Here is a 21565-nt window from a genome sequence, read left to right on the forward strand (position 1 = left end):
CAGTATGACCTGAGTCATACATTTATTAATACTGTACATCGAACTGTCTATTTTACCTTCCGTACAATAATCGTTGAGTATTCATCTTTTCCAATCGAATTCGTTTTGAGTGTTTTTTCAATATTTTTTAAAGCTCTATCTGAACGTCTCTCTATGGTTTTTTGTGGTATGTCCGTATCGGGCCGAGGGTCGCATATACTAAGCAAATTAATCGTTTTCGGAATAGACATCGTTAATGTCTTTTCTTGGAAGTTAATCTTGTAGCATACAATTATATTTCTTTTCACATTATTTATTGTCGGTGGTATAATGGAATACCGAATGGTTTTTTTTAATTCATAAACCGACGGAAATCTAAATTTAATATTATTATTAATTGAAAAAAAATTATGTATTAATCAACGAATCGTAGGAAAACTTTAAAAGACTTACACCCAAGCAAGAACATTGATATGTTTGTGCTGTCGATAATCAATTCTAAAACTTTGAACACTTGGATTGACATTCAACGGGAACATTACATTTTGAATGTCTTTAGAACCCAGTGATATCGTAATGGTGGAGGTGCGATCATTTTCATTAAACGTTCTTGTTTCAGGCTTAAAGGTATCATAAACGTAAAAAATATTAGTTAAGATTTTATCATGTAATAGCTTAATTACAAAATAAACACATGATGGATATTATTAATGCATCTAGGATAATTATTATAACCAAGGACGGAGAAATATGTAGGATCGTTTTCAGAATCTACTAATCTTCAGAATTTCAGTTCGTGTCGAGTAATCGGGGTTCATCTCAATATATCTATCAATCTCGATGATTGGAAATAAATCAGAAATGTCACACAACAAAAGAGTATTCTCTTATTTTACTCTATCGTACGAGAGATGTTGTATTCAATTTTATAGGTTATAGGTAATTGGCATAATATCATATATTGAGTGAGTGACGTAAAATGTTTTAAGCAGCTATACGTTTTTAGGGGTACAAAATCTGCTACGTTTTAATGCAGCCGTTACGTATTTTTATTTATAGTATATTATATCACTCGAAAAGGATGCTGTTTGTTTCATTATTTACTAACCATTACAATTTCAGGTTGTCTCTCTTTTTCGGGGTTCGTTGCATAATATTCCACATTAGCTAATATCGGAATGAGATTAGCAGAGTCTCTTAATAATTGGTGAGTGTTCTTCTTCGCTTTCATGTGATCTAAACATTTTTTTATGGACGTTGAAGTTTTGTGTTTACGAGTATTTCCCCATGTGCCTGCTGATAAATTCAATATCTTGCTTCCTTCTTTTCTCGCCACCTGTAAATTATAATGCAATTATTGCATTATCACAGTGGTTATTAATACCACTTGTGAACATATTCGACAAAAATATAATTTGTATACCTTTAAATCTTCTGTGTTCTTTACACTTGCAGATGTTCTTTTTGATCGATTCCACAGATAACTACACATTCCAGCTAATCCAACTGTGCCTAACGCAACACTCACTATATACGATTTCGTTAACATATTATTGACGAAATTAAATATCTTAATTAATAAAGTACAAAAATTAATCGCTGAGACGTTAATCTAAACTAAATAATGATTTGTCTTTTTTGTAAGTTAATTAATAAACAGTTTAGTATTTTGTTGTCATGGATAAAAATATATAATAATTATCACCATGTTTGTTATTATTTTTACCAAGGACAATTGAAAACTAGTCAATTGATTCCGATAACTTTTCTGTGACTAATATTATATAATATTTTTACTTTTTCATTTATTCATCACCATATTTGGGTATATTTACACAATATATAGGTATAGCACGTTTGAGTACATCATTCATCGACATTTCCCGTAAAATAGAAACGTCGAACTATCTATAAATGTGTCAACGTTTTGAAAAAAATCATCCTAATAACAATTAACAGTAAAAATAGGGCTATATCACTTTGAGATGATAAATTATTATCAAAATAATATGGACCGCGTGTTTTTTCAGACACGTTTCAGCTGCATGCGTTTACCCATTTTTGGACGTATTTTGTTTTACATTAATCTACCCATGACTGCAGAGGCTGAAACTTGCACCGTTTATATGATTATTTGACCCGACGACGACCGATCGGTTACCGACAAACATCACATTCGTCGAATGTCTAGCGCGAACATCAAACGCAACATTAAAAGGGTACTCTTATATCATGGCTTTTTCGCGTTGTCGCATCAACACCACAATAAACATGATAGGTATTATTTAGTTTGTATATATTAAGACCATATCACATAGGCGTGCTACAGAAATAATTGGTATTGTTAGTAAGGCTATAAATTATATATTGAAAATTATTATATTATTAATATTATTATAACATAATTTCTTTAAGTATTATAATATTAACTCTACTATTATCGTATTATATTTTTATATGATTTTATGATACTTCAGTTATTCAACAAACACTTTATCTTGCATATTTTTATAATCTATCTATCAGATTATTAATAATGTGGTAGATCCATCATATATATATTTACTCCAAATAATCCTGAGTAGGTGCATATATTTCACTTACAAAATATTAATTCTTTCAATCAGCTAATAGATTATTCCTTTTTCAAATTCAAAGCTATTATTTAAATATGTGTGTATATTTGTGTATTAGTTATTTTTTTTACAGAAAACATGGTACCCAAACCATTTTGCTTCCTTTACATTATTTTACCTATTTGAGTTTTTTGTTTATTGCGGTTATTTAACTTATTGCAATTGCAGAACGCCGTTTTTATATCTTAAGTTTTGTCATCGTTACATGTTTCACGAGTCGCAATAGTATAAGGTATTTAAAGGTATCTACTACTTTAATATATTATTTATACCTATCTATAATACGTTATAACAATTGTATGCAATTATTGTGTATGGACACATTGAACAAGTTTCACCTATAAGACATGCTTATAAAATATTATAATACCTATATTTGCAGTTACACTATCTATTATATATGTTAGGTAGGTATATAACATTATAATATAATTTATATGTACTAGTATGGAACCTTACCTGTTAGGTACATACAAATATACCCATTCTGTATAAAACATTTATTTACACACATTTTACATAATACCTATATTACTATAGCGGAAAAAATAAAATACTTGTTTACGTAGGTATTATATATTTCATTTTACAAATAAACCTATCAAAACATATATTTTAATTAATCTAACTTGCAATAATATTTTCACTTTTGTATAAATATAGATAGGTATACCTAACCAGGGGCGTTCCGAGGCTTCCCTATTTGGGGGGGGGGGGGGTATCAGTTTGAAAAATTGCCGACTACATTAATATCACGAGAAAAAAATGTAGTAATACTTATGTTTTTATGTATGAGTAAAATGCTAATACAAAACAAATGTACGTATTCAAATACTTTATTAAATTTGTATATAGTTATCATCATTATAATTTATATAAAAAACAAAAACATATATATTTAGTATACAATTTATATTAATATTATTATACATAGTCAGTAGTCACACAATTTCTAATTATTATTTATTAATACTAAACACTAGTCTGTAGCTCATATTTTCACACGCCGGTGTTTGAGGAGAGACCATTTGTCAACGATTTCCCGAATATTTATTTTATCTACAATATCTCGAGCTGAAAATAGTACCAATAAAGAATCAAGTCTCTCGTCACTCATTGTCGTGCGTAAGTGGTTGTAAACTAATTTCAAACGACTAAAAGAACGTTCGCTGGATGCAGATGACACTGGTGATGTTAGTACTAGCTTTACAATGCGAAATGCTCGTGGTATAATATTTCTTAACACGCATGCTTTTTTTTAATTATTAAAAATTTAAAAATTTAAAAATTAGTAATTACTGTATCCCTACATTTTTTGCCTTAAAATAGTAAACACGTTTAATAATAAATAATGATTATTATAAATACTTACATTCAAGAAATCTTCCTAGAAAAAGAATAAGCAAGGAACTTATGTTATACCGGCGATCGCCAACGTAGAATATTAAATAATCAGCAATAACACAAATCTAAACACACACACACACACACACACATATACCAGCAGGCTGCCGAGGGCACGATAACAGTATATACTATATTGTATATCACGGGTATTTTGAGAATATTTCCGATCATTCTAATCAATCTAAACAGTACAGTCCGTAGTCCGTCCAGTAGTATTACCAGAAATTAAATTTACAGTCGCTATTCAGTATAAACCATAAACAACTCATTAGTAATAAGCTATATTATACTCTATAGTGTCTACGGTCTATATAATTTATAATAATAAATAATAATACTATATCTACAATTTTAACACAATCAGTGACGACGATACTATATAATGAAATTTTTCCGACTGTGTAAAGTTTTTCACCAAATTTACAATTTGCCGACTGACAAAAATATCTTGGGGGGGTAGGCACCCCCCTTACCCCTCCGTTCGGAACGCCCCTGGGCAGAGCAACTATCTCCGAATTGCGTTCTATACCTGTTAGTGGTTCAATGGATCAATAAACATCACTCAAGCACGTGCCATTTTCGTCAATTTTTTAAAAATACTCACATGTTTTATGAGTACTGCATGTCCACCCAACTAGATTATTTGCTAGCAAATTCTGTCAACGGAATTTCGCACCTTCAATGATTATTATAGGTTTACCTTTCTCACCTACCGCTGTTTCATATGCAATGCCAGCCATACTGCAATAAATAAAATAACGGACGAACAGAAAATAAGAAAAAAAAATAACAATCGATGCACTCTCGTGAATTGCTGAAGAATAACTGACGCCTCATCATTTATAGTTTCAATAATAAAATGATTTAATACGTTTTCGTAATGCGGAATATCTACTATTAAGCCATTTTTAGAATATTAATTACGAAATATATTATAAAACATTCATTTTTCGCATTCTTATAATGGAAATATGCAATAATATTATTTTTATTCAATATATGCATTAATATGCATTTTATCCAAAATATGAAAAACATGCAAAATAAAAACATCACCATTTATCTCATCATGAGGTGATTCGTGGACATTACTGACAAAATCAACGATCAGAAGTCGCAAAAAAAAACATGCTGTTGCATACAAATCCTAGCCCTGGTAATTTCTGTCGTCACTGGGGAGACGAGTTCTGAACGCCTGTAGAAAGCTGTTTTGCTGTGGTGGCCGCGAACGGAATCATAAAAAGATGGGGAAAAAGACGAAATGGAAATGTTATCACAGAATTGGTGAAATCAGAATGGACACTCTCCAAAATCGACGAAATGAGCTCAAGTGCCACCAGTGTAGCCACACAACAAAACTATTGTGAACTCTAGTTTTATGTAGCATACGGCTAGTCTGAGCTACAGATTTTTCGTTGGTTCGTTTGTTTTTGAGAATCACCAGTAAGTATGAAATCAATCCTGGTCTTAATGATTTTCTTTTTAATTTTCTTTCATTTAAAATTCATAACTTTAAAAGTGATTGGCTTGATTGTGTCTTGTGTGTTGACGAAATGGCATTAAAAACTAATCTGTATTATAGAGTTAATAGAGACAAAATAATTGGCTTTCATGAATCTTCTAACCGTAGAAAATATGAACCTGCTAAGTATGCTTTGGTCCTTATGCTGAGAAGTATAAATTATAACTGGAAACAACCAATTGCCTATTTTCTTGTTTCAAGTAGCTGTAATGGTATTGATCTGAAAGACATAATTTTGTCAACAATTTGTCGTCTCCAAAATATCAAACTCAATATTAAGGCATTTATTACAGACCAAGGCACTAATTTTATGCAGTTTTCTAAAAGCCTTTATGTTTCTCCTAGTAAGCCTTATTTTGATGTTGAAGGAAAATCAATTGTCTATATTTTTTATCCCCCTCATTTGATAAAGTCAACCCGCAATATGTTTTTTAAACATAACTTTCAAATTAACGATAATGTTGTCACTAAAGACCATCTTAATTCATTTTATAATTATGATTCCGGGTGTAATCTTCGATTAGCACCTAAATTAAATTATGCTCCTATATACCCAGGGCCTTTCGAAAAAATGAGAGTTTATTTAGCTTCCCAAGTATTTAGTGGTTCTGTGGCTGCTGGTATGTCAATTAGTTTAGTGTCTGGTATTTTACCACCGTGTGCCCAATTCACCATAGACTTTATAAATGATATGGATAAGTTATTCGACATTTTCAATTCTTCTAAGGTTCCTAAAAGAAAAGAATACAATCGTCCTTTTAAAAACACTGAAGCCCAAGTCACTCATTTAAATAAAATGGCTGATGTTTTTAAAAATTTAAAAGTTGTTCATAAATTCAAAGGTTCAGATGAAACTAAGCGTATGAACTTTATCAATGGTTGGTTAACTTCTATATCTGGTTTAAAAATGTTATGGAATTCTTTAAATGCACCTAAAAAAAAAGATTATGTCCTTTATACTGGTAGGATTAATCAAGACTGCCTGGAAAATTTATTCTGTACTTTTCGCCAAAGTCAAGGCAATAATTTTAATCCTACACCAATTCAATTTATATGGGCATTTAAAAAAATGCTTTATTTAAATTACTTTCAACATTCTCCTGGTGCAAATTGTATTAATGATTTTGACCAAATATTAAGCTCTGTTATGCCATCCACTGATAAAGCTCTTATTCTGGAAGAACCGAACCAAGAATTATTTATATTCAAAGGTATTCCTGTTGGTACATTTGACTACAGACATTTAGAGATTCCTGAAAGGAACTCCTTTACCTATGTATGTGGGTATTTAATGAAAAAATGTCTGGAAAAACATACTTGTCAGGTTTGTGTTGACTATGCTCAGTATCAAAAACAACTGGATCAATCCTTTCTACTATCATTTATCAAAGCATATCCAACTAGTAACCATTCCACTTTTGGAAATTTGATGATGCCTGATGATGATTTTTATAATTATATCTATGAGCTAGAAAATATTTTCATCGATAACATTCCCTGTATTGCCTATGAGGAAGGTGTTGGGGCTAAGTTAAAAATTGATTTTTGTAATGTACCTTATGATCATCCATGTAAAAATTTTGAAAAATCATATTTAATAAATTTATTTACACGCTTCAGAATTTTTACAGGTATCAAATTTTTGAATAAAGCTTTGGTGTCTGAGAAAAAATTGAAAAATAGAAAGTTGATTGTACTAAAACATTTGTAAAATTATTTTGCAGTGTGCTATTGCTTTCTATTTGCTTTCTTTTGTACAAGCTTGCTATACATGCAGTGCTATTTTATTTTAAAACAGTTCTTTTTAGAGCTATTAATTTAAAAACATCCATTATGTTTATATCATTGTTTATTCATATTTTATTAAAATAATATATATAACACCAAATAAAATGGTTCAAATAAAGATTTTTTATACACCTATATAGTTTATTTATTATTTATTTGCAATTGTTTTTGTAAATAAAATTATTTGTTATTAAATCATGTTTGTTTTTTTTAATTTTTCTTATTGATTTATTGGTTGATATCATCTACAATTACCTATATTGGTCCTATTGCATAATGAAGAAAATACATTTTTACATTAGGCTGCTACATTAAATATCAAATAAATAACCTATAATTTTATAGTAAGTTTGTTAATTAAATTTATTTTTATCAATTCTTGCAAATATTTATGTTTTTTAAAATATAGAATAAAAATTATTTATTACTAAAAAGTATATGAATCTAATTTATTTCCATTTCAAATCAAATATAGAATAGAAATATATGTAATATGTATGTATTTCGCGTACAGTTTTTTGGTAAAACTGATCTTAATTAACTGATATTGATGAAATATACTCTAAAATATAATAATATAACATAACCAAATTTCAAATAAACCGCCAACGTTGAATATGTTTCTATACAAAATTATTGCGTACAATATTTTTGTCATTGTACTTTTTGTGAACACTGGTGGCACTTTAGCTCAAATTACCGTACTCTCCATAAGAGCCAATGTAAAATAATTATTGGTGTCCATTCTGATTTCACCTATTCTGTGATGTTATCCCGGTACATGTTTTCCGTCAGAACTCTGTGGTGATTCTAGAGAGATACATTGCAGCACCGTAACTGGCACCTGTAAAATATCAAATAGATTCAATTCTATTTTAAGTTGTATAGTATTAATTTTTTATGATTTGTTAATTGTTAAGTATAACTGCAATTTTTTAAAATTTAATCAAATCTTTCATAATTATTTATTTGTTTAAAAAGCTATATAATCTATAAATTGTATAATGTTTAAATAATTCCATTTTTTATTTTTTATTCAATTATTAATTTTTTGTTCGTGTATTTGATTTGTTTAAAAATAATAATACAATATTAGATTTTAATGTTATTTATTCATATTTTAAAAATGTTAATAATTTTTGTACCTTATTCAAGACACTTTTTTTTTCGATCAATGCTAAACATTAAAGTTTTTATTATTTATTATCCAGACATATACTTAAAGTACTACATTTATATTATTTTGTATCATTGTATTTACTATTTTCTTAAATAAACGTTTTTCTTATCTTATTAAGACAAACTGTCATCATTCAAATCAGATAAAATCTGGCATAAAATAATATGGCTTTAATATCACATTGCTTGCAAATATTTTTGAAAGAAGAACTGCACAAATATATAATCAAAGATACTAGTGGATATATCAGATTGAATACATTGAAAGTTTTAAAGCACTGTATGCATTTATTGCCGCTTGCCAATGTTATAGAAAGCATTTTAAATGTAACACAATATTATTATTACATGGGGTTTGTTAGAAGTTTCAAAAATCGGTAAGCAGTCAACCATTGTTATATTTTAACTAATAACTATGCTTTGTTCTAAAGACTCGAATTTTTATTTAAAAAAACCTTGTATCAAAAATGGAAGTACATTTCCTTGATTATTATTAAAGATTGTTAAAGGCTAACAACTCGTTTTGGTAGCAGCATTTAATATCTCTGGTGCACACGTGTAGGTTAATTGAATGTAAATTTAAATAATATTTTAGTCTGGAGTTAGATTATTACTTTGATTTGAGAAAAATTCCGAAAAAATTGCAATAACTTATTAAGTCGCTATTTCCTTAAAATGTAACGCTATAAAATATACAATTATATTTTTAAATAACCTATTATGTACCTACATAATATTTTGCGTTACCAAACAGACGTGCTAAAAATTATGTTACTTTTGTGGAAGGCCAATGGAATAGTGGATGGAAACAAAACACGGAGGTGGCTTACTTTATCTAGGTCTGCATTTGTCGGACTTCGGACAACAGACTTAAATAACATAAAATAATATCATATAATATTATTATGTAGTTACCTTCGTAAATTTATTTAATATTGAACTAAAATCTTTATTAATTCAGCTACAAGAAATTAAAAACGTGTTACAATAATAATAATATTAATAGTTTAATCTACATTTCGATTGTATATTATATTTGGTACCTAGTCGTTTAAACGATACAAATTAATTCTAAAATATTTCAACAATAAAATAAAAAAAAAACAAACAAAAAAAAACAAATGAATAAAAACATCGGTAACAAATTGTTATTAATTATTAACTGTGACTTAAATATATATTATTTAACTAGGTATATATAATATATTTTGTATAATAATGCATGTAACATGTGGTGTATTCGAGTGTGTCACCACGTTGCTTATGATTTTTTAATTATCTTTGTGCTTAGAATAAAACAATACGGTCGATAAGAAAAAAGATTATTATACGCATTACGTTTCCAGTGTATAGTATGCTGAAAATATAATACGCTCGCGTTGAATTGGCCCCGAGCCGTTTTATTTTAGAGTGATGTATCGTATTTATTGCCGTATGCGTATTAACTATTAATTAGTGTTGTAAAAATCGCTCAAAAATATACATCATCATCGACCGTGTCGGTTTGAACTATGAAGTTTAATATTATTTACTATATATATATATATATATATATATATATATATATTATATTTAATAACAATTATCATTGATATTATATTAAGGCAATATTCTGCCGAAGTGTAATTATGAGAATAATATAATTAAAGAGGATTGAGTGTGAAAAGAACGGTGTCGGTAATCTCGAAGTCGTTTCGTCGAGTTCATCGTGGCCGGACGAAAAATAATCTATCATATTGTAAATAATATAGTTATATTACGGTACTTATTTATCTTTTCGTTTAGAGTTTACAAAATATTCGTTTCGTGTAAATATTGTTTTATATAAAGCAATAAGACTAACAGATATAGTGTGTATAAATATAGGAGCACACTCGTTCACACGTACACACGCATATTAAAATATTATATAACCGCCGTGTGCGTGCTCAGCGAAAACTGTGCATTTTTTTAAATCAGTATTTTGTACTCTCAAATAGATAAGAAGATTCTAACAACGAGCTAAACAAGGCACCTAAATTCCAATTATTACTATTCATAAAATTATACAAAAAAAAAAATAAGGAAAATTAAATAATATTACAATAACAAATTTACTAAATTTATATTGTACGTCATTTTCCTTATCGTCTAATTACGTAATCTAAACATGATTAGGTCTAACATAATACATTTTTATATATATAAAAAAAAAAACAAAAATGTATTAAAATGTTATTGAAAAAAAGAACATCACAAGTTCATTGCGAAATTTGTACAATTCAATTACTCTCAGCCGTCAACTAGCTTATAAATTCATTTTAAATCATTACAAATCAAAATCAATATTATTATTAAGTATTCATTTATTTATTATAATTTTTTTTTTATTTTTTTCATATAAACGTAAAACTATTATCACAATCAGTCGATTTGCCCCTCATAATATTTGAAAAATAAACATTACAATATTAATTATATTAATCGTTAATTCCCGTGCAGTGGGTACGGGCATCTTCTACTGTATAGCGTATACGCTTCAGCAGTATATGCGGTCTCACAGGTGGTCATATCACGCGTATTACAATTTTATTATAATAACGATTTGTAGGAGGTTAAAAATAATGATGTAGGTATCAGCGAATGAGACGAAAATAAAAAATAGCGCAACGCCATAACGTTTTCGGAAAATTACGATTATCGCTTAGAAAATAATATCGGATTTATTTTTAGAGATAAGATGTAGCGTACCTACTCATAATTTGACTAATATATTTTTTATTAAATATAAAATTAAAGTAATATTACTATACTAAAACATTGTGAACGACAGAGTTTATTTGTCCGTTTGGTTGGGACGCAATATTAATAAAACGTAATCATTAATTGATACGTGAAATTGCGTGTCGACGAAGAATTACCATTTAAATACGAGAAGTGAAATAAAAATTATTACACAAGATTGTTACGGTGTTGAAGTTACTTGAATGTACGCTTCGAATGTAAGTCGAGTAGAAATTATATTGAGATGCTTATGTGTTGATTCCGAGTAAGGGTTATAGGGACGTACATTTTGAACAAACATAAAATTAATATTTGAAATATTTTATTACCGGTTGCTATTTGCGACTGAAGAGCCAACTAAGACTCTTTTAATTCAAAACGAAACACGATAATCTAGCCGAACCTGGGTGAGCTCTTCCGTGTATAAGTTATTCTACTATAGTACCTACTACTTAACATAATAATAATAATAAAAATAATAAAGCTCTTCGGTATTGCACCGTTATAGGTACATTTTTATATATTATTTTAATTTCGTTTTAAACGATACGAAAATTAACAAAATCACGAAAAATTACAACATTATTGCTATATTAGTGAACACTGTATTATGTTATTATTATTATCGCATTAAACACGCTGTTTTTATACATAATATTATATCATAGCCCATAGGACATAGGTAATAGCATAATAATATATAAACGTCATATTACATTTTATTATGAGTGTAGGAGAGACGAAACAGATTATGTCATCCCAGACCTACAGTACCTAAAAGAGTAGAATAGGTATATACTATAACGTTGTGTTTTAATAATAATAATAATAATATAACATAATAAGTGTATATACACGTTCAATAAATTATCACTAGGTTTTTTTTTTTTTTTTTTTTTTAACACGTAACATACTGTTATGATTATTACGCTTGTATACATCAGAATTTATTATAATTGTATTATATTATCTACAAAAATATTATTGCCCGCGTTTCCATCACACATTGTTTTTGAGACGAATAGAAAACAAAACAGAAAAATCATTAACCTACTCGTTTTTAAAATATTATACTATATCATATTATTACATTGTATTTTAATAATTGTCTATTTTATAGGTAGTAAGTTATTATACAATAATAATAGTGTCTTAAACTCGATGTGCGCCGAACAAGTGGGTGACAGGACGCACCCATACGTAACATTTTTCTCCTACAGAGTTTCCCGGTCGGAAATTATCGCTGCAGTACGTCACGCGCGATTCGTATCCGTTTCCGCCGACGAATACGAATTCTCGAAATCATTTTCATCGACTACGATTTATATACCTATATAGTTCTAATATTATAACTGCTCGAGGGATAAAACGGATTCGCACTCTATTTTTTTCATGCTACCTTTCCTCCTCTACCCCCTATCACCCATTGCCATATATCATTATAATATAATATAATATAATGCGTGCCACGTTCGAGTACGCCCTCATCGTCGTCATCGGCCCTTTTTCCACTCTCATCGTGGACCATATCATAACATCATCATCATCGTGTCCCACGATAACGAATAGCGGCATAGTACCTTTACATATATTAATATTATAAACATATATATATATAGGCGTACCTACGACACGATTTAGCGCTGATAATGTTATTTTATAATAATAGTATATACTATGGATTTTTGCAGCAGCATTTTTTTTTTTATTAGAACGCGGGCGGCACTAGTGAGTTATTTATTCCGTCGAAACGGCCGTCTGCTGGATATCACGCGCGCTCCGTTCTATCCCCCCCCCCCCCCCCCAGAACACATAAATTCGAACCGAACAAAACGAGACTACGGAAAGGTATGAAAACGGCGATCAGTCTTATATACGTATACGCTATACACTATACATCATCATCATCAGATTATTATACGTATATTATATTATTATTTAACAAAAAAAAAAAAAAGCGGTCGATTATATCATTATCATTACAGCGTAAATCTTTTTCTTCAAAATAATATCTCAAATAGCGTCACAAAATATGTTTCGTTTTCATCCGTCTCTGTACATGCCAAGAACTATAATAAAGATAATCGCTTGCGCGCTCGCATTTGTGTTTGTGTTTGTGTGTGAAAGAGTGTGTTAGTATAATATTATTATTTACACTATGTAGAAAAAAAATAAAGTTTTGTCAAAATGCATTTGCTATAAGGAAACAATGAAACAATGACGTATACACTATACACACAATAATATTATTTTCTGTGGCGGTGGTATTACGGCTTTTCGATTTTGGGTGATTCAAAACGAAAATCATCTGGTGTCCGACTGCCGCAAGAAGAGTAGACTGACGGCGACCACTATCATGGTCAAGGTAGCACCGACGACCGTCGACTTATTGACCTCGTTACACAGCTTTTCACCTGAAACATCAAAACAATAAATGTTATAATAAAACAAAAATTCAGTTACACAAAATTAAAACATATATTTTAAAACATCATAATGCACAATATACAATACACATATTATATAGTTATTCATTGTAAACACTGTTTAACTAATATTTAAACAATATAATATATAGTAGCTGTCCAATCGGTGTCACCGTGCTGCAGGATTTGTATTTAAAAAATATATATTTTTAAAAAAAGTATTTGCAATATTTCTATTAATTGTAATAGTAATTTAATAATATGTAACCAATGATAACCTTTAAAAAAAAGTATTATTTTTTGGTGGGCTAAAAAATGAATGGGTACCTTAAGCTACCTATGGGGGTTGAAAAAACTGCTGAAAATACTCTTTAAGTCTCAAGGAATTGGTCGATGTAACTTTTGTTGAAAGAGGTTCAGTAGTTTTTGAGTATATGTTAATTTCAGATAAATCAACATCCATTTAATAACCAGAATTTGCCAGTGAAAAAATTAAAAATATGGCACAATGTAAGTGTATCTTAGTTTGGGTGTACTTCACTTGAAGGGGAGATTAGCGTCATTGTAGGTACTCCGCTTTGATCGAGATGGACAAATGAATATACTATTTCCGATATAGCTGCACTTATTATAAATCCAATTATGTGGTTTAAACTGCACTTTTCTAATATCACTAAAAAGAACTATTTTACAGTTTCAAAAATTCAGTCGATTACTTTTTGAGTATATAAGCTATAAATATACATTCAACTCTCATATTTGTTTTAAGATATAACTTTTTTATTCAAAGCCACGATTTTATGCATGCTTAAAATTCATCTGCCTGAATAACCAATAGCAACCATTTATATAAAAAAAAATTCTAATTACTACGATTACTATTATAATCTGTATCGCAAAAGATTTAATCAATGACAACCATTTTTAAATATGTTTCATTTTCATCATAGATCTCAAGAACCTCGTGCGTGCAGGGCCTCTTCTGTGAGCAACTTACCCAATTTTTCTTTCCACAAAAACTTTATTTGAATAATGTAAACCATAAAATTAAAATAACCCAAAATTATCCAGCGATTTTTAAGTGGTTACTAACAAACAATATATAGTTTTAATTCATAAATACCTATGTTATGATATTATGTAGGTAATCCATGGTATTCTGTAACCAACCGCAAAAAAAAAAAACTGTAGGTATATACAACATTTCTTCTAATTATTACAGTTATGTATATTATTATACCTGTAATCAATGGGAACCGTATAAAAAAACTAAAAAAATATATTCCTTTTTCATGAGCTAAGAACTATATTAATTGTGTGAGCTATCTTTTAGCTACCAATAGGGGTTTAAAAAAACGTTATAAATACCTTCCAAGTCTCAAGAAATGTATTGATATAACTCATACCACAGTCAGTAAATTTGTTCAAAAGTTACATCAACATAAATAAAAAATATAGAATACATTTAAGAATATAATATAATATATGATACTATATATATGATAAATATATAAATAAAAATACTCGTATGGCGCTATTGTCTGGGTGTACTAACCTACACCGGAGGCTTGTTTGGCAGAATTTCTAATGGGGCACCCGTAGGTTTCTGCCATGCCCTGGAGTGGGGGTTGGCGGCACTTGTTCTCCAGACACCGTGACTTGCCCGGAGAAAAATGCCGCCCGGTGGTCGAGGATCGAACCCGGTCCGGCTGAATCACAGCCGACTCGTTAGACCACTCGGCGGAATTCATAAAACTCATTATAGGATCTATTATAAAGAATTTAGATATCAGTGTGAAATATTTGCCAAGATATATCTTCATATCATTGGTCATCACGAATATAATATTACAATAACGTACAACTCATTAATTTTGGTCGTTGTACTCTCAAAATTCAATTGGATACCAAAAGTGATGGTTTGTGCATACTATAATAAAAATGTATTGAGTTTTTGTCGTCCATATTTTGTGCCATCACACGTATGTTATCATAACGACAGTACAGTGCATATTTCTGTTCAAAAAGACGGATTTACCTCTAAGACTTTACATTTTTACATTCAGCGGTGGTGTTAAATCGAGCAAGAATTTTACCACCAGGGTAAGACGAATATAATTTTTTTTTATCTCATTTTTCGGTTAAACGGATACCGGGTGTATATAGAACCGTCACGATATTGTTTTTAACATTATAAAAAATCATATAATCGTAATATTAACGTATCAATGTATTATATATTATGATGTTTCCCGTGGTCTTAGGCGACTGTATAAAGGTGTAGAAACAATAAAATAATAAAAGTCAGAAAGAGAGAAAAAAGTTGTGACTAGATAAAACGAGAAAAAAATAACGTCTCTCACAGGTTATTACACTCTGGGTGGCTTGTATAATATATATATTTATTGTACGAGGAACGAGAATAATCGGCTTAGAAGTTTGAAACGGGATAATATAGGTCGGCGGGACCAGCAGGAATTCGCTATTCGTACGCATGAACTATTGCGGTATATGGTATATATTATATGGATGATGTATAGTTATTAGTTGCTTTCACTGCACTAAAATGGTAATGGATTCTTTTTTCGTTTGCTGCACTTTCCTAAAATAGGTACGTGCGGTTACGAAACGACAATTATTGTAGTCGACGGACAGCGTGAGAATATACCGGGAATGGTAATAGGTAATATGTATTATCGTACCGTGGTCTATCGTATATTTAGGCATTATTATGCATAACAATTAGGGCTATGAATTGAATGTATATAAAAAAAAAAAAATGAAATATGCATACAATTTTAAATGCATTTTTGAGCTAGAAAATATGCACCAAAATTCCGAAAACATAATTAAAAAAGTTTACCATTATTTGTACTTTGAAAGGTATACCAATAATTATAGTAATGGAACAATTTCCGTATATATAATACGAAAGAAACCAAATAGATAACCTTCATATAAAATAGGGCACGAGAAATGTGTATGGTATTTAAAATTTATTTTCTTATATTATAAAATATAAAATAATATTTTAGCATAAAATGCCAAGGCCATAATTTTTCATTAAGTACACAATCTTTGTGTATTGTTAGGTAATGCTTACTGTAATGTATAATTTATGTAAAAATATGTAAAATAAAATTGTGTATTTAGTAGGTATGAGTATAATACAGTAATGTTTTGAATACAATTTATATTTCATTTATTTTGAATTCAGTATGAAATTCGTCGATAATAACGAATTAACTGCGTATAACCACGCGTGTAAGGTATAACATTCCATTATTTATTTAAATTGTTCGTGAATGTAAATCAATTTCATTTACCGGGAAGAAAAATTGTGATTTTACATTTTTTCAGTTAGTGCGCTATCGTATTTAGTCATTTTCAGCTAAAAACGGTAGGTAAGTGCGTTCTGTTGTGCGCTGTACCGTTAAAAATATATATATATATAAAAATAGCTATTGAAAATTGGAAGACAGATTCTACCGAGCTATGAGAGAGCCAACAAACAGTATATATTACCATTTGGGATACGGTAATGAGGCTGTCACATTTTTAGTATATAATAATATAATAATAATATCACTTTTAGAACGTTTTTATGATGTTTCTCTAAAACGCAACTATCCAGAACATAAGAAGGTTATGACGACAAGTATAGAACATAATAATTAAAGACTGGATTTAATTTATATTGCATTTAAAATAAATCAAATTTGATCAAATATGTACACGATTTGTATTTGTATTTTTTTTTTATTAACTGCAGTCTTTATATTTAATTGTATGTTTCAATTTTTGCGATTTTCAATGTTTTTTAATTTTTGAGAATTGTATATTTTACGTTATTAAATGTACAAATCAATATTTCTTAACTAATTTTATAATATAAAAATAATAAAAATATTGTGGATTTTCATTATTGGTTAGATTATTAATTGATCTAAGAAGTATAAAGGTGTAATATAAGTATAGATATTCGTTGAGATATGGACTTATATAGGCTATTAATAGTATCGATAACAATAATTTATTACCCTTTACGATTAAAGTCTAATTTAATTTTAAGGAATACAATAAAATTTAGAAATGTACATAATTATAAATTTTAATTCAGAAAAATAATATAATTTATTTTAATTATTAAATACTTTCAAAAACTTTTTTATTTTATAATTTATAAGAAAATAAATAATAATCATACATTTTGTAATATTTTAAGAATAAATCATATAATGCAATTTGTACTTTTTTTGAAGCAATTAGATGATTTTATTATGAAATAATTGTATTATTTTCATTGTAATTTTGACATATTTTTAGTGCAACTAAATCTGGTGTTTAGTAATAATATTATACATGAACCAGACTTACCAGATGGTGATAGCGAAATGTTAAATGACAAAACAAGCCCTTCGTCGGGCCCAGTGGCCGTGGTACGGTTGTTGTCGGGGTTGCAGTTATCCGCGTATACGAACACCTGCAGACGGTCCGGAGGCCATTTGACGTACGCAAGACAATACAGCTTCTTCCAACCGGCCGCCGTAGGCAAGTCGCTGCTGATGATCTGGTGCATCGTGCCGTTGTCTTTCCAGCCCCCGTGACACTTGTAGGCTGCAAACAAAAAAAACTAAATGATTTTAGGAAAGCCGATCGTGGAAATTGCAAAACAGATGTTTCGTTCCAAAATATCACAGAGATCTCCAAATATATTTATTTGGGGGATGGGAATAAGAAAGTGGTATTAATAACACATTGTAGTGGTTTAAATAATATAAATAATTTTTTAATTTTTATTTTTTTGTCATACCTATATATTTTAATTTGTATAATCTGTATAAAATAGTTTTACAATAAACAAAATAGGATAAATAGGCAGGCTTGATTGATTTTATTGAAGAAATAAAATTTTTAAAATATCGTTAATTTTTACGCGTTGTTTGTATTTCGAAAAATTGATCGATGTAATAAAGTTCTTGATCAAATAATATCGTCATAGTAGTTTAAGTCCAGTGATTCTCAATTTTGTTAGGATGTTACCTCCATAAGAATCAAAATATTTTATTTTACTTATTCCTTTTGGCTTTTATGAAATAGGTGTGGAGAAAGGAAGCAGCTGAATAGAAAAATAAAATATTAATTAATAATAACTATTGAAGAATTAATAATGAAAATTATAAATTGAATTGTATTGTTTATTTAACAGTTACAAAAAGTGACAAAAAATAATTTAGTTTTGATTAGTGAGTATTAGTTGTACTAAACGGTTCAGAGCTAGTTTATTCACGTTAGGTTCTTAGGTTTGAGACTAAAAATTTGTCTATATCATGATAAAGATTTTAAAAATACTTCATTGTTGATTTGCGTTTTTATGATTATAAACAAAGCTTTACGAAAAGTCGGTTGAAAAAAAAAGTTATGTAGCGCATATAATAAATTTACATAATATAATAAATAAGTTATTATCTTCTCTGGAACGCCATTGTTAAGAGAATTGTAAAGATTAATTAAAATATATTGTACTTGTTTCCCCTGAATATAAAAAAAATTACTGTAGTCTTGTTAATATTGAATGTAATAACATGTTTTGTACTTCATAGAAAATTAATATAATAATATAATCAGTTCGTTTTGGGATTATTCGCTGAAGTTAGTGGGCCTGTAAAAAACTTGTTGATGGTCGTGGTTTGCCGACTTCTACACTTTTAAATAGTACGGATGTACTTATTTATTGCCGAAACACCTGGGTGATTTGAGGAAATGAGAATAAAATCAACCTCCCCCCTACTACTGAAAGATAAATCTTTCTTCACCTTTTTCTCATCCATTGTTTCAAGAGATCCATTATAACATTTTAATATTTCCGTAAGGTGAAAACCATTCGAAGATGTGACTATAATATAATAAGTGATACGATAACAGTAATATTTTAACTAATTATTGTCTTCACATCATCAGATTAGCTATTTAATACAAATACGTATACAAATTACGTGCCTATAATCATACTTAACGATGCGATGATGATATATTTTGTTAATTATGTACCTATGTGATTAATTGGAGTGCAGTAGAAAACAACTGTGTTATTGTCTTATAATACGACCAATAAAACATGTGCCATACAATTAGGTTAAAGTTGTTATACTAATATGGGACAATCAACAAGGAATTTGTGGCTTACATATAATTATTGTAATGCATTAAGATTTAACAAGAATGCTCAGTGCTTACCCCATTTTTTCTATGGTATTTAAAATAATGAAATCATTCACTTTTTGACCTTTGCAATTTTTAAATACCTATAAGTACTTGAAGTGACAAATATATATTATGTTGAAATAATTTTAAATTTTAAATCGTAGAAATCCTATTATCATATGGAATATATTTATATATTAACTTTGAAACTATTGTTTAAAATGTATATTCATAAAAATGTAAAATAAAATTATCTTCTTAACATTTTATAAAAAAAAAAAATTCAACATCGGTTAATATTGAGTAAGAGACGAGTTAAAAAAAAAAAAAATGTATTTGCATGCGTTGAGGCTAGCCTAATTAGGTACACTTCAGATTCTGTAATTGGATGTAGAGACATTTAATCAAGAGTTATATACAACTAATAATGATGGTTCTATTACAACGCTTATAGACTTTATAATATTATACCAGTTACAACCCAACTGAACGTAACAAGCCAAATATGATTACCGAGTTTCAGAGGAAAAAAATAATAAGATCACATTTGTCAATTACCTATATCTAAACGCCTTGATATAAATCAAAGAATCAGTTTCAATCCGTTAGAAAACTGTTGTATTATATCCCTATTATAAAATATTTAAACTTAATTAAGTGATCGTTATCGTTGATTTTACTCTCACAATTTCGATAAACCTTTTCACGATCACAACGATTTTGTTACTATTATTATTATTGTCCAATTGACTGATGAAGCCGTCGGAGTAATTGCATTGGTTCGCTATGTAATTGGTAGAAATCCGAATTAATTTAAATTTGATTCGCAAGCATCGTGCAAGCTTTAATTCAAGCTTTGCATCTGCTTATTTAAAGTAGGTAGTTGAAATTTTTGTCGTCAATGGCAGGTGTGGTATTGCAGACCATTCACCGAAAATTAATTCAAAATATTCCCTTGATATTATCAAACGATTCGATAATGATATTATAATTTATATAACAATATTATATTCTGTGGAGTAGGTATTTTTTAGTGAAAATTAAAACAACAGTCTTATAATAATATACTCGTGGAACATACAATTTGTAGCTAAGATATTAATACTTCGATAATATTCATTAATTCATCATCAATCACCATACGTAATTAGGTACTCCTATTATATGCGATTGAGAATAATAATTGTGACTATTTTATATTTATTATCAGATTAACGATTTCTACAGTTCCTGTATTATGGTGGATGTCTGAGATTTTATTTTTGACATTGTTTATTATTTATTTTATTCACAATAGTAGTTGCATATAATTATTTAGCACCGAATAAAAATATATTATTATGGATAGGGTCGGTATTAGAAAAAAAATACAAATACAAATACAAATACAAATACAATGTAATTGTAACCATCCGTGGTCATTTAGTCTGATGTGATATACAGAGTGTAACAGGTATATTTGATTAATGGTGGTATCACACTACAATAATGGATATTATACCATATCGCAAGCATCATCGAAATAATTATATCGCGAACATATTTAGGAAATGTTATTAATGAATCGTTTATAATATATAACACAACATGTTTAAAACGTTTAAAACAATCACTAGGTGGGACATTACAATTCACTAGTTAAAGTTAATCGTACCCAAATA

At 28.9% G+C, this 21565-nt stretch overlaps 1 protein-coding gene across 1 annotated transcript in view; it reads right to left on the reverse strand.

Annotated features, from left to right (window-relative positions):
- Window positions 1–9409: 9409 nt before the first annotated feature.
- LOC107170472 (uncharacterized) overlaps window positions 9410–21565 on the reverse strand; it is a 175396-nt gene continuing 163240 nt past the window's right edge. Inside the window, exons 13-14 of the mRNA XM_089222992.1 lie at window positions 18078–18317; window positions 9410–13688 (exon numbers count right to left, since the gene is read on the reverse strand). Coding sequence (XP_089079118.1) covers window positions 13579–13688; window positions 18078–18317 — 350 coding nt within the window. The 3' untranslated portion in view covers window positions 9410–13578. The remainder of the gene's footprint in view (window positions 13689–18077; window positions 18318–21565) is intronic.

This window comes from Diuraphis noxia, unplaced genomic scaffold, assembly GCF_037042655.1.
Source record: "Diuraphis noxia isolate RWA-SAM2 unplaced genomic scaffold, SU_Dnox_SAM2 contig0003, whole genome shotgun sequence".
In the NCBI taxonomy this organism is placed as follows: Eukaryota; Metazoa; Arthropoda; class Insecta; order Hemiptera; family Aphididae; genus Diuraphis; species Diuraphis noxia.